This window comes from Malus domestica, chromosome 17, assembly GCF_042453785.1.
Source record: "Malus domestica chromosome 17, GDT2T_hap1".
Lineage (NCBI taxonomy): Eukaryota > Viridiplantae > Streptophyta > Magnoliopsida > Rosales > Rosaceae > Malus > Malus domestica.
In genome coordinates, this window is record NC_091677.1 from 15,095,937 (window position 1) to 15,110,683 (window position 14,747).

At 36.2% G+C, this 14,747-nt stretch overlaps 2 protein-coding genes across 4 annotated transcripts; one reads left to right on the forward strand and one right to left on the reverse strand.

Moving 5' to 3' along the window:
- Positions 1-1,046: 1,046 nt before the first annotated feature.
- On the reverse strand, positions 1,047-7,102 carry LOC103436290 (mannan endo-1,4-beta-mannosidase 4-like). The gene is made up of 6 exons (XM_070816382.1): positions 7,076-7,102; positions 2,689-2,941; positions 2,011-2,030; positions 1,814-1,936; positions 1,499-1,704; positions 1,047-1,407 (listed from the first exon to the last, which is right to left on the reverse strand). Exons 1-6 carry the CDS (start codon positions 7,100-7,102, stop codon positions 1,047-1,049), a joined length of 990 nt encoding a protein of 329 aa, XP_070672483.1.
- Positions 7,103-7,290: 188 nt separating this feature from the next.
- Positions 7,291-9,153, forward strand: LOC103409317 (uncharacterized). 3 transcript variants are annotated; one of them, XM_008348124.4, is made up of 6 exons: positions 7,291-7,399; positions 7,496-7,590; positions 7,686-7,817; positions 7,928-8,001; positions 8,097-8,234; positions 8,915-9,153. In XM_008348124.4, the coding sequence occupies exons 2-5, from the start codon at positions 7,543-7,545 to the stop codon at positions 8,230-8,232; spliced, it is 390 nt and encodes a 129-aa protein (XP_008346346.3). In that variant the 5' UTR covers positions 7,291-7,399; positions 7,496-7,542; the 3' UTR covers positions 8,233-8,234; positions 8,915-9,153. The 3 variants fall into 3 exon arrangements, with proteins under 3 accessions (XP_008346346.3, XP_008372923.3, XP_008372922.3); XM_008374701.4 differs by having other exon boundaries at positions 7,303-7,399; positions 7,672-7,817; XM_008374700.4 differs by having other exon boundaries at positions 7,303-7,399; positions 7,523-7,590.
- Positions 9,154-14,747: the final 5,594 nt, after the last annotated feature.

Sequence of the window (14,747 nt, forward strand, 5' to 3'; positions counted from 1 at the left end):
ATCTTACTGCTACAAGACCAGATATAATGTATGCAGCTAGTTTATTAGCTCGATATATGCATTGTCCTACCAATAAACACTATGGAACAGCTAAGAGAGTGCTCAGATATGTTAGGGGCACATTGGACTATGGTTTGAAGTATGAGAAAGGCAAGAAGGCAGTCTTAATTGGTTTTTGCGATAGTGACTGGGGAGGATCTCTTGAAGACAGCAAAAGCACCTCAGGCTATGCATTTTCTTTTGGAAGTGGAGTGTTCTCATGGGCCTCTGTGAAACAACACTGTGTTGCTCTTTCTACTGCAGAAGCCGAGTATATCAGTGCTTCTGAAGCCACAGCTCAGGCCATATGGCTCAGATTTGTTCTGGAAGATTTTGGAGAGTTACAAGTTGATGCAACCCCTCTGCAGTGTGATAACACATCTGCAATCTCAATATCCAAGAACCCTGTGTTTCACCAAAAGACAAAACACATTGACAGGAGATATCACTTCATCAAGGATGCCTTGCAGCAAGGGATAATTGACTTGGTTTACTGTCCTACCAAAGAACAAGTGGCAGACATTTTCACCAAGGCATTACCAAAGGACAGGTTTAACTATCTCAGGGACAAGCTAGGAGTTATATCAGCTTTGGACTTAAAGGGGAGTGTTGAAGTATAAGTCCAAAATCTGATTAGAAATAAGTTGTGATGTTAATATGTGTATGCACTTATGTTAAATACTAAGTGAGAGGGTATATAGGTATAAAAGGCCATGAGTGCCATGTGTGATGATCTTAGCTATTAGCTGAATGTGTGGCTGAGATCTATTTCAAATTGTACTGATCCAGCTCAGTTTTGTAAAAGGCAGTATATCTCTCTTTGCACGTTGTGTGCAAGGTTGTGAGAGACAATTAATGAAATCAATTATTCCTCTGTAACTTTGCAGAGAAAAGAACAACCTCATTCTTCTCTCCCTGTTTTATTCCAAAACTATTCATCTTCTCTTCTTCCATAGAATTAACCTTACCAAATTGTAACAACATTTAACTATATATATATTCATAGACTAGTCGTAATTTAACCTACCAAGCTTGCTAGACTGGTATGCAATGACATTGGCAGTAGTAGGGCTCTCCTCCAAAACGACTTCGTATCCATCTCCGAAGGTGTCCATTCCCTGTGCAATCAGCTGCCAGAAAATCCCACCTACAAGAGAACCCCCACTACTCGCACTTGTGTAGATGTACTCGTATAGTTTGCGAAAGTAGGCATTCCTCTTTCCTGGGGTGTAACCTGGTAACCTATAAGACTTGCCAAACTCTCCCAAAACCAGTGGTTTCTTAACTACTGTGTTGCAGTCTTCGATGTGTTGTTGCACCCATTTGTCCACAAAACCGGCTTGGCCCTCTTCGCTTGTCTCTGGTAACCTATTTCATCCAAGAATATTATATGCATGGCTTCTTTTTCTTCAAAAAGAAAAGTATATACAGAACAAATAGAGAGTTTCTAAGTACGTACCATTGCTCAGCATAGATATGTATAGTGGCGAAATCGCTGTCGGGAAGCAAGTTGCTGGCAATGAATTCAGAACCATATTCTAGGTTACCAGGATTGAACTGCTTCTTGTCCGGCGTTGTTTTGCCATAAAATCCTTCAAGCCCTATCTCTAGTAAATGCTTACTATCTATGTACTTAGAGTGTGCAGCCATTTCTTTCACCCATGGCTGTACAGTCAATTAGTTAAGGTGTTCGGATTCCATTAAACCATATGCCAAAAAAAATGAAAAAACAAATAATTTAGGGAAAAAAGAAGTGGAGAGATATATACGTAACCTGAAGAATTGATCCAGATACATCAGATTGGCAACGAGGCTCATTCATTAGTTCCCACGCGAAGATGGTTGGATCATTTTTGTAAGCCACCTTTGTTATGGAATTTTTTCTTGTGAGCAGAGTCTGCATCCCAATGTGCACGCATGCCAGTTAAGATTGTAATGTAAGAAGATAAATCAATTTTACCACTAACTAACCATTTCATCCACAATTCTGTCTTCAATAATACACACAAAATTAACCTACTTTCTAATATAAGTAGGTTTTACGAATACCATTATATGTCACTGTGAGACTCTTGTATTAGAAAATGTTAACAATGTTGTTATCTTTTTTGTGTCTAAATAATATTACCTTCATTTATTTAAACAAAAAATATCTTGTGTGGGTACTTCGTTAATCAGGTACAGTGTTGGGAAATAATATACAAAAAATTGAAACACTTGCTTCTGTTGAAGTGTGTCAGCAAGTGTAATAGTTAAGTCGTGTGTACAAGTGCAGATTATTTTTTTTCCTTCTTGTCATTAGTAATTTCTCTAAACACGAAACATATTGGAAAAAAGAAATGCGAGGGTAAGGTTTATATCCCTTCTTTTTTTTTTTCTTTTTTTCCTTCTTGTCATTAGTAATTTTACTGGCCGTCCACCGAGAGATATTGTCGGCAGCAAGAGTCGAACTTAGGCCTTAGTCTAGTGAAAAAAATGATCTTTACCAACTCAACCAATCCTTGTTGACATTATCAAACAATTTTAATATGAAACATATATACATTCAAATAACATTTCACTAAATTAGTTGTAGTAGTTTAGATTATACATACATAAAGACATACGTACGGTATGAAGTACTATACTACGTGTCCTCGTTGTATGAACCATTAGAAGGCTGAAGGGGTCTATCGTTACCGCCGTCACTGAAAGCCCAAACCCTAGCAACATTCATGCCATACTTGGAGCCTTGTTGGAGTGCACAAGTGACCTTGGCCCTTGTAGATGGGTCAGATGCCATGTACATCATCCAATATGCATTGAACCCGTTTATGTAAAACGGCTTTCCATTCATAACAAAACGGGTTCCCTGTGTTCCAGCAAGTATAACCACGACGAGTGGCCTTCCCCTCGCAATCTCCTACCCGAGCATGGAAGATTAACACCCAAAACAAAGATATGGAGCAAACCCTTCTCGGACATGATTGAGTTCTTGTGCCTGAACAAATTAGACCCTTTTAAGTGCTTCCTGTTTGACGTTTTATTCAGTAGTTGAGGACCATACTAGTATATATAGTACTGACATATAGATAACAGTGATGAAAAGAACCAAGAAAATTAATGGCGTGTTTATGTAACCGTAATCAAAATCGGAGGAAGTCCCAGAGTGAGAGACAGGAGGGAACACAAGTCATGTGGTGCATCATTTTATATGTTATAATAAGAATGAACGATAAAATATTGAAATGTCTCACTTCTAGAATATATTTATAATTTGAGTGGAAAAGTAACAAAACCTGGCCGTGTTCTGTGTACACCAAAAAATAGCTCAATATATACATGCATGCACTGTTCTAAAAATTCTCGCCTAGCGCCACTTAGACGCTAAGCAGTTGGCCACCGTCCCGATTAATTCCTAAACGTTTGAAAATTAAGAAAGGGCGCGTAGACCTGCCTAGATGTCATCCGTCTAACCCACCTAAATCCGCCTAGGTCGGTCGTGACTCTCACTTAGACAGAAAACAAATAATTTCATTTTGCATTTTATTTTTCAATAAATTATAAGTGACTTGTTGAATACTTGAATAAACACTCATTATATGTTTGTTCCTCATGTTTTCAATATGTTCTAATACTTTATAATCTATATGCCATTCTATTTTGCAATTTATGTATCCCGATCTAATTATTTTATTTTTTTAAGTATAAATAAATATTTATTTATATGATATAATTGAATTTAAAATAAATAAATAAATAAAATAAAAAACCTAGACACCTAGATGCTAGACCCCTGCACCCTATCGCCTTTTAAAACCTTGCATGTATTCAATTATCAAGAGCTACAGTTTAGTAGTATTCATCTTCATTTGTAAGTGAGATGTCTTATTTTCGATTCTCAACAAAAACAAATTTGAACCACATTATTGTTAACTCATTGTAATGTTTAGGCCACTCCTCCACCCCTTAGTATAGAATTATCAAGAAATTTGAGATTAAAAAAAAAAACCCTACTAAAACTAGAAAATAGGTGTATGTATGAGTTTATTACTAATATAACCTTCAACTCCGATGCTATTCTAAGCTACCAGAACATAATTATTTTGAAAGAAGGTGTTAAAATGGGATAAAAAAATAGAAATTATTCTCTTATAAAACTGACAACTCCGATGTTGGATTAGATGTGTGTGCCGTGTGGGGTTCATATGTTACATAATTACAAATTTGTAAATGGGAACAGAGAAACCAGTATTGTACAACTTCGCATGAGAGAAAATTTACCTACGCATATTATTGTTACGTGTATCGGCTTCATACTACCTACTAAAAAAAATTTCAATGTACTGGAAAGCAGCACAGGACATCAAGTGTTATAACATAATTGTTTGACTTTTTTTTCCTAAATTTCCAATCAATTGCATTGCACTTTATGTACTGGGTTATGTGACCAACACACTTAAAAATGTCTCCTAACTACTTAGCTCATAGGACGGTTTATTGCTTAATTATTGTGTTTAATTAAATTGATTAAGGCATTGCGAATTTGCTATATATTTGAAATTAAGGATCGATACGTGGTAAAGGCATACACCTATGGGTAACATAAGGGATATGACCATATATGCAAATGCAAGCCCGTGAATTTTCATTGTTACCAATTTTTCAACAGCCAATTAAGAGGTTAGAGTCAACTCTGAGATTTCAGGAATCTTGTACCAAAATAAGAATTAACATTTTTAGTTTGGTATCAAGATACAAGATTGGTGGGATAGTGCTATTTTAACACACTATTTTTATCTCTCACATACTATATTTTTTTACTATTGATCTTCTTCAAATTATTCGATCCACCGGCCGAAAATCACGAGGAGTGTGTGAGAAATAAAAATGGGTGTGAACAGCCTACCCTATTGATGCTACGAAGTAAAATTTTATGAAACTCAACATCAATTATCACAATTTTTTTACGCTTTTTTTGTACTTCTATTTGTAAACTACGATTGATCATGTGTTTGCCTTTCTCTTTTTTGTTTTGCCGAGTTTTTCTTACATGAATACAATGTGTGACTTGCACAACTTACATTCACATTCTTAAAAGTAGATAATCTGTTTGCTTCAACAAAGTAAAGAAAATACCACTTCTAGACCACAGATTCATCGGGTTCTTGTTGTATTGCGATTTTAGTAAAACTAAAGGATTTTCAACCTACCTCATATGATATCTTACTTTGAATATATATGGTTGGATGTGTCATCTGTCAAGCAAGTTGTCGATGAACATGTTTCTGTTATCTTTCCTTCTTTGTTTTTAATTAAACAACAAAAAACACAGAAACAAAGTTCATTTTGGTGATGCATTTGGAGAAAGTGTGATATTAGAGTATACGCCCTTATGTTTATATACAAGAGGAATACCCTCTATTAATAAAAGCTTTTCTTAACTGTATTTTAATTATTCTAATCCGACCTACTCTTGCCGACTTGTTTACGTGTTTCGTCTGCTTTATACACTTATTATTGAGGAGGGACGAACCAAACTCAAGACAAAACGCATCTCCGGGCCTCATTTCCCTGAATGTGCATATTAACGTAAGCTTTGTTTATTGGGAAACTAGCATATGCCCACACACAAAGTGTGTGTGAGTATTTTTTATTTTTTAAATAGAAAGAGAGAGGAAAAGAGTGAGTGAACATGAGGGAGAGAGGGGAGAGATTTATATATATAATATCAGAGATATGCTAGACTCACATGTGAGTGAGGCTTTAAAAACAACAGCTAAATTTGGTTTGTATGAAATTACATTGACGCCCATGTTTTTTTATTTCTGTTCAGTTTTGACTAGAGGGTTAGAATGGTAAGCTTATAGAATTTTGCTTGACAATCAGAATTCTATTAATATGTAATTTGATTACTCTAAATTGGATGAAATTCATACTAAAAACATAATTATTGTTATTAACTAGTAACTTAAGCCCCTTGTTTATTTAGATTATGAAAAACCCATTAATTGAACCAATTAAAAACTTGTTAAAATTTTATGGAAAAAAAAAGTTCTTAGAGCATCTCCAATGGAGAGATGCAAATTTGAGGTGCATAATTACATCACATTTTACACTAATGCAAGGTTCTAAAAGACGTTAGGCGCTAGTTGGACGGCGAGCTGGGGCCTGGCGCCTAGGCGCCTAGGCAAACTAGGTGGATTTAAGTAAATCTATTATATTTTGTATAAATAAGTGTCTATTTATACTTAAAATATATATAATTTTCTTATAAACTATAAAATAGAATACCATATATATTAGGAAGTATTGGAACATAATGAAAACATGGGGAACATGCATATAATGTGCATTCATTTAAGTATTCGACGAGTCTCTTACAATTTATTGAAAAAATAAATAAAATGCAAAATGAAAGTTATCTATTTTCTGTCTAAGTGAGTCGCAACCTAGGCGGGTATGGGCGGGTGCCTAGGCGGTCTAGGCGGGCACCTCAGCAGGTCTAGGTACCCTTTCTTAATTTTCAAACGCCTAGGCATTAATCGGGGAGGTGGCCAACTGCCTAGCGCCTAGGCGGGGATTTTTAGAACAGTGCACTAATAAGAGAGATGTAGATGGGTGTTCTACTTTAATGAGAGAGATGTAAATTTAAGATCTCATTTAATTTTGCTTTATTCACGCATTCATTTTTAATTCTCACACACCCCTCTCAATTTATGGTCGTTAGATCAAATGAATTGAAGATGATCAATGACCAAAAATTAAAAAGATATGCGAGAAAGGGAAAATGGGTGTATGAATAGACTTCCTTAATTTCCTTTCTTTGATTGGCGGGCCCACCACCGAAAGATGTAAAAAAATATGTAAATTTAGATTTTTATCTACGTTTTCTAGCTAATATGGGTGTTTTACATCTTTCCATAGGAGAATTTTCTGATTAGCAAAAAAGGTAAAATACACATTTCAAAGCATTTTGCATTTTTTTTAATTAAAATGAGGACTAGCCGATGGCTTCGCCACATCAATCCACCTTTCGGGGGCCGGGAAGACTCACAAAGGCATTTAACCTTCCCCTGTCCATTATCGTACAATTCACCAGTGGCAGAAATTGAACCCAAGACGTTAGGTACCAATAATAATAACAGTTTTGAAAACAAAATGAGTACTAGCAAGTTTTATCTGACAGCCCAATGGGCCTACATAGTTTGGCCAATTTTGACATGGAACTAAAAGGCCCAATAACCCGTGCATATATAACCTGCTTTCCGTAGAACTGGAAGCAGAGTTCCCGCGCATCTTAAAGTTGGAGACGGAGACAGACATTTTGAATCGTCGTCCTCATCGCGCAGTCAGTCATATCGAGATTGAATCATTGAAGGTACGAATTTATGTCAAATTATTCTTATAATTAAGTTAATTAACGATAATTAGAATCGATGCTGAATTTTGCACTGTTATTGTTATCGTAATTAAGGTGCTGTTTGGCTGATTACTTAATTAGCTTAATCAACAATCGATTCAATGGAGAACGCAGAAAGTGAATCTACAAGGAAACGCATGAAACCAGATGTATGTATTTTTTGATGTTCAATCCGTGTGTTTTGTGCTTCTTATTCCGTTTTGTGAATTAGTGTGTGAAAATCTGATTAGTTTTGAGGTTTAAGGAAGGAGAAGGAGTGATGATAGAATCAGAGATGGATCAGAAGGAAGAATTTGAGGGAATAGTTGCTGGATCTGAGGAGGTGGAGCTCGCAATCGCTCACATCCTCGAGAAGATTGAACGCTTCACTCAGCTGGTATTTAGCTGTTAAATTTCAGAGTAAATGAATCATTATTTCCTTGAATAATTGTAGGTATTTGCAATTTTTTGGATGTTTTTTATGTAATAAATTAGAATTATGCATAGGTATCTGAGAGTCTGGAATCAGGGAAGACGATGTTTCAGAAGATTAGCGATGAGTTTGAAGAGCGAATGATTATGTGAGTTGCAAAAATTAACTTTATATTTTCTGTTGAATTTGTAATATTTGGGGTTTTGGATGATTGACATTTGTGGGGTACAACTACACCTAAAGGGTGCACAAGGAACAAATTGAGAAATGGCAGGAAGAGATCCGAGAGTTGCGTATGCTTGATGCTTCAAACGAGGACGCCAATGTTCTTTTGCATAATGCCCGACATGTATTTCAAAATGCTAACCTTGATTCCTGAAGGTAATTATACAATCTATTCGTTTGTATGAGACGTCTGATATTATAAGTTTTATCTGTTTCATAAACTTCTCAGAATTTCTTGCCGTATTTAAAAGATTTCATCCAACTAATTGTTATATGTGGCTCAATACGCTTAGGAACATAATTTCCTTGGGTCTGATGAACTTTGTTGGTTTATTCTTATTCCTAAATGCTTAAGCAGTTACCTAGGATGTGTGTCAGCTTAGATGATCTGATCTGGGTATGAGCAGCTCAGCACTTTGGCTTGATGAATTTTCTGTTGTTTATTCTTTGGGTCATGATCCGGTAAAGTTGGGGTGGTATGAACTTGCCTTATCTTTCCAGGGTAACATGCTTTAAGAAATTTCAAATATCCTCGTACAGCCAAACCATGTAAAAGTTGAAAATCTCAAGCGCTGGAAGCAGTTAGAAGTCTAGTGTTTTTGGTTTAGAAGTGTAATTTGTCCAATTCAAGAACTTGGGCTTGAACTCTTCTGGTTTGTGTTCTTTGGCCTTGAAATTCAACTAGTGGGACTCATAAAGTAGTTTGGATAAGCAGCTAAACTGGTAGGGCTTAAGCTGTAAGTAGCATATATATTACTGGCCAATATCCAGCTGACTGTTTCAGCACTGCATAAACCTTAAAATGTCGAGAAACTAACGAGGGCGCTGGTATGCAGGTTTCCCAAGACCGTAGCAGATGACCACGGATATTCATTCTGCTAGTTGGATGGAGGGGACTGTCTCCGTTGATGTAGGTAAAGTTACAAGCTAAAGCCACAATTTTAAGCTTCTGCAGTTTGAGTTGTTTGCTGCCTGAATCTGTTAGTAGCTGTTGGCATTACATGAGATTTACAGTTGGCATATATTTGTAGTTTGGACATTTCTATTGGTTAAAAAATCGATCTGTTCCCTTGAATTTCTCATAAGATTGCGTATTCATGATCAATTTTAACATCGTGAATGATTCATTTACCACATTTTCTTACATTTAAAGTAGAAATTGACTTGCTTCAACCATGAATTAATTAGTTTTCAAAGAACATCGTCGTTTGATCAAAGAAGAAAAAAGAATTGTACGTTATAAATTACATCATATTTACAAAATCGTTGGATCAAGAACTATATAGTAAATACGTACAGAAAGGTGAATGTTGGTAATGTCTTGAAGATCATTATATCATCGTGTTTCTAAAGGCTTATTCTAATTTATGATCACCTCCTTTTCTTTCTTTCGGCCGTTTTTAAGACTAGCTCTGCACCTGTTCTCACCCTCACAACCTCTGTTATAAGAGTTCGATGGTGGAGGCATGCAACGAAATGCCTGGTCGTGATCCATGACAGAATATTTAAGAATTTTGGCATTCGTCAAACCAAGCATGCTAAAACCTACTTCAATCCTTAGAGTGAAACTCAAATTTTAGGTTTTAAACCCACCCCGACCCTTACTCCTTAGGGCAAATTAGTAGTGCTCACCTACAGGTCCTCTTTTATCTACTCCCTTTAGATTAATCTGACGGTAAATTAATGAATAACCTAACGCTATCCCTGTTACACTCTAACAAACATTGGGGACGTGAGTCAGCCAGCCGCATCCGGCTTCCTCTCTCAATTCTATCACCAGCATTCGCATACCGAATCCCAGTCAAAAGCAACACCACTGCCGCCACCAAATCTTCGTCCTCGGACAGTACGTACCAAAAAACCCACCTCTCAAACCCATTACCCTCCATCGATTTCTTTGCAATGCCGCAATCAACTATCTCGTCTGCCCTTGAAGACCCATCTCGGTTTGTTCCTTCCCAATCGCTCTCATAAGGCACATGGGCTGCTCCGTGAGGTTGGGCCTGAGCACGTCGACGGTGTTCAAATCGGCGGAGGTGGTTTGTGTCCTCTTCTTGGGCATGGTGGCGGTGGCGGCAGTTGCAAAGAGTTGGGAATTCAACGAAGGGAGGCTTCGTTGGCTTGTTGTTCGAATTTGGCTTCTTGTTACTCGGCGGCGAGGGCCCAAACGCTGGGCTTGGCTGAAAGAGACACTTGCTGCCCCTTGGGGAACATGAGATAGAGGGGATGAAGGGGATAGAGACATTCACGCCTGAAAATATCAGCTGTTGGATTATTTAAGTCAGATTAATCTAAGGGTTTAAATGAAATAAGACCTCACATGTCTTTAAAATAAGGACCTTAGGTGAGCATTCCTGTAGGGCAAATATAAGTTTTGATTCAAAACCCATTTCTAGGGCAAATTTAGGTTATGATTCCCCTTGAATTATTGAGCTGGCCCATCATATATGTATATTTTTTTTAGTTTTATGTTTATAAATTCATTTAATCCAATAGCTATAATTAAATATAGTCAAATTCAACCGTAAAAAAAATAAAATAAAATCTAATGATCCAAATTTATGTACAACGGCTAAAGTAATTAAAAAAAAATTATTTCACATGTTTCATGTTTTTCATAATGTTTCACGAGTTTCATGGTGTAGGTTTAGTGATCGTTTAGTACCTTTAGGTTAAAATGCTTATAAAATTAAATTATGATAGTCTACAAAAAAAAAATTAAAAAAAAGTTACTTTAAAAAAAATATCTTAAATTCAATCTTTAATAATCTCAAGTTAAAAATTTACTAGATTAAAAATTTTAGGTTTTAACCTAAAGATGGAGATGGTCTAACAGAGCAACATCGCAAAACCGAGCACACTTTATCAATTTTAGGCAATGTGTGGCTCAGATTGAACCTGAAATATAGTTAATTCTGTTATTCGTTATTGGTTTTGCTCAACGTGACGTGACACACTGGTTTCATAAATTTATGGGAATTTTAACGAAAAACACCCGGTACTGTTCACTTTAACGAAAAACCACATTTTTACACTAAAAAGTCAATCCTGATACTATTCACTTTACCCTTTATTTTGTCCTTATCATTAAAACTCAAAGTTTTTAAGCTCTTTTCATTAGTTTTCCTTAAATTTATTTGGATGTATGGTTTACCTAAAGAAGACATTCCGCTTCAAGAACCAAATTTGGAAATTTGTCGAATTGGACTTTTGGTTTTGTGGTAAACGATGAATGAAATGAAATCCTATCAATCTGCTAGCTCTTTGGTGGACACCAACAATAACAATAACAAAGTTTTTTCCCACTAAATAGAATCAGCTGTATAAATCCTAAAACGCCATTGCGTTTGGTTCTGTGTCACGTCTTCCTTTAGATCCAAATACTTAAAGTTTTTTCTTAGAGTCTCTTCCAAAGTCTTCCTATGTCTTCTTCTACCCATTTGCGGCCCTGAACCTCTATCCCGTAATCGCATCTTCTAACTGGAATGTCTGTAGGTCTTCATTTCACATGCTCAAACCACCATAAATGATTTTCTCTCATCTTTTCTTCAATTTCGGCTACTCCTACTTTACCTCAGATATTCTCATTCCTAATCTTATCATTTCTAGTGTGCCTACACATCCAACAAAGTATTCTCATCTCCACTACATTCATTTTATGTACGTATTGATGTTTCACCGCCCAACGTTCCATGCCATAAAGCATTGTTGGCCTTATTGCCATTCTATAAAAAAAATTCCTTGAGCTTTAGTGGCATACGACGGTCACACAACACACCTGATGCACTCTTCCACTTCATCCATCCAACTTGTATTCTATGGTTGAAGTCTTCATTCAACTCTCCGTTCTTTTGCAAGATAAATCCTAGGTAGCGAAAACGGTCGCTTTTTGGCGCACACGAATCCGAAAAATTATAATATTTGATTTACTTGTTCAAATGACTAACTAGAAATGAACAACCACGAGAGCCAATTGCTTGAATATGTAATCAAATATGATATTACTTGTTAATAAGAATCAACTAGCTTTCAGTTTAGAGTTACTTCTCTTCCGACAATAAGTTCGTCAGAAACAATGAAAGCAATAGTTTTTTGCATCACTCCATGCGTGTATTGAACATTTTCTACAAAGTTAAAGTTCACTTGCATATATTTGCTAGAATTGTGTAATGTTCATCGATGTTGTTAAGGAAAAGAAAGTAGAACTTGATTAAATTCAGAAGAACAATGAATTAATTAGTTATGACTAAAAGAATTTTTGCTATTACATCATGCTAATCTAAAAAAAAATATATTGAGATTAGATAAAGAAGTTTCATCAATCACTTGTGTTTCTCAAGACTTATTTTAATTTACGACCACCTCGACACTTATTCTCCTTCTCATGGCCTCTGCTATAAGGATTTGATGGCGGCGGCATGAAGCGTGACTTCCTGCAACGAAACGGCTGGTCATGCCCAATGTCTAGATAACCATGGATTTTGCATTCGGTGTTTCAATGCAAAGCATATCCTCCGCTATGTGGCACGCTTTCACATGGTATATGCTTTCACAAGACATTTTCATTCAATTTATATGGGTTCTTGGATTGCAATTGGGCTGGTAGTGTTGATGATGGTCGCTAAACTATTGGTGCATACATTTTTCTTGGACCTAATATTCTTACATGGACGGCTAAGAAACAATATGCTGTTTCTCGATCTAGTAAGGAGGCTGAAGCTGATATTCACTGGTCCAGTTATTTATTTCGCGAACTTAGCATTCCCTTGCGTGTTCCTTCGTGCATCTTTGTTGACACATGTTGCACTACATATTGCTGCAAATCCTATTTTCATGCAAGAACAAGGCAGATAGAAATTGATTATCGCTTTGTTCAGGAGCTGCTAAACCTTGGTTTTCCTCGAACCCGTTATGCCCTACTATACATCAGCTTGCTGACATCTTCACGAAAGCACTCAATCGTGAACGATTTCTTTCCTTGGTTCCGAAGCTCAAGCTCCACTACGTTTCATATCGCTTGAGGGGGTGAAAGGGCACATGCACATTTAACCAAGCGATCAATTCATTCCACTAAAGAGACACAAATACATTTAACCAAGTCATCAAGTCATTCCATTCTTAGAATCAAGAAGTCACAACAACGTCCTTCTTCTTAGAATCTGATGTATTTATTTTCGTGTCATTATTTCATTCATTGTATCATTCTTCTTACATCTCTATACTAGAAACCTTTTCGGAACTCAGTTCATCTTTCTATAGTTTCTTCTCCAAACTAATCTTTCTATAAATGTAACCCCTAGTGAAGCTCATGGTCGTGATCCATGACTGGATATTTAATAATATTGGCATTCGTCGTTACAATGCAAACTGAGCACACCATAAGAGCAACGATGCAAAGTGTAAATGTCTTGGGCATGGTAACAAGAGGACAATGAGGAATATCAGATAAGATTCGAGGAGGTCGAATATATGATCATTCGATTGAGAAAGTTTGTATATAATCAGATGGTACTTTGCCAATTTAGGCAATGTGTGGCTGCATATTGAACCTGAAATATAGTTAATTCTGTTATTCGTTATTGGTTTTTCTCAACTTGGCGAAATTTAGAAATTTGTTATTCGTTATTGGTTTGCTGAAGTATAGTTAATTCTGTTATCGTTATTGGCTTTTGCTTCAAGAACAAAATTTAGAAATCTGTGAATTGGATCTTTGCTTCTTTAGTAAACGATAAATGAAACGAAAATCGTACCAATCTGCTAGGTCTTTGGCACACAAAAAATGGTCCATGAATTTGGCATAACTTCTTACTTTGGTCCCTGATCATGATTTGGTCCCTGACAATGAAAATGGATAAAATGGTCCTGAGTTTGTACACCGTAAGTTATTTTGGTTAGTGTGTGAAATATTTGTCAATATCTTTGTTAAATTGTAACATGAACGACCGTGTTACTGCCTTTTTAAGTGTATTTTTTGTCAAACTAACCCCTCCACTTAACGAGGATATTGACATATTTTTCATGGAAGGACTAAAATGATTTACAGTGGACAAACTCAAGGACCGCTTTTATAGATTTTTATTGTTAGGAGCCAAAGTGAAGAGTTAATCTCATAGACTGTTTTGGCTAAAATGCCAATGTTTGCATATCTTTCTTCTTTTGATATTAATTTGTAATATTTGATGTAGAAATAATTTTTTGCCGAATTCTTTTTTATAGATATATCAATTTACAAAGAGTCGAGAGTCAGAAAACTCTACGGCTCCACTTTGAAGGCTCAACTAGGACCCTAAAATTCTCAGGGCCGGCCCTATTTTGATTAACACCATATATAGAATTTCTGAGTTATAAAACTAGTGTGACATAGACATTAAACCAACAATCAATAACACAATTAGCAACAAAAATTTCAAGTTGTCTTGCCTAAAACTAGCAAATCTCATCACATTAAATAGACTTAACCCCATGATATCATCATCTCCTCCTAAGCATATCTGATATATCCCGCAGAGACCAAAACCATTTGGAGTTTGTTTTGAAGAAATGACCATGTCCAAGACATTTACACTCTGCATTGTTGTTGTCTTAGTGTGCTCCATTTGCTTCGCAACAACAAATCCAAATACCATTGGTAATCCAATCATGGGGCACGACCAACCGTTTCATTGTAGG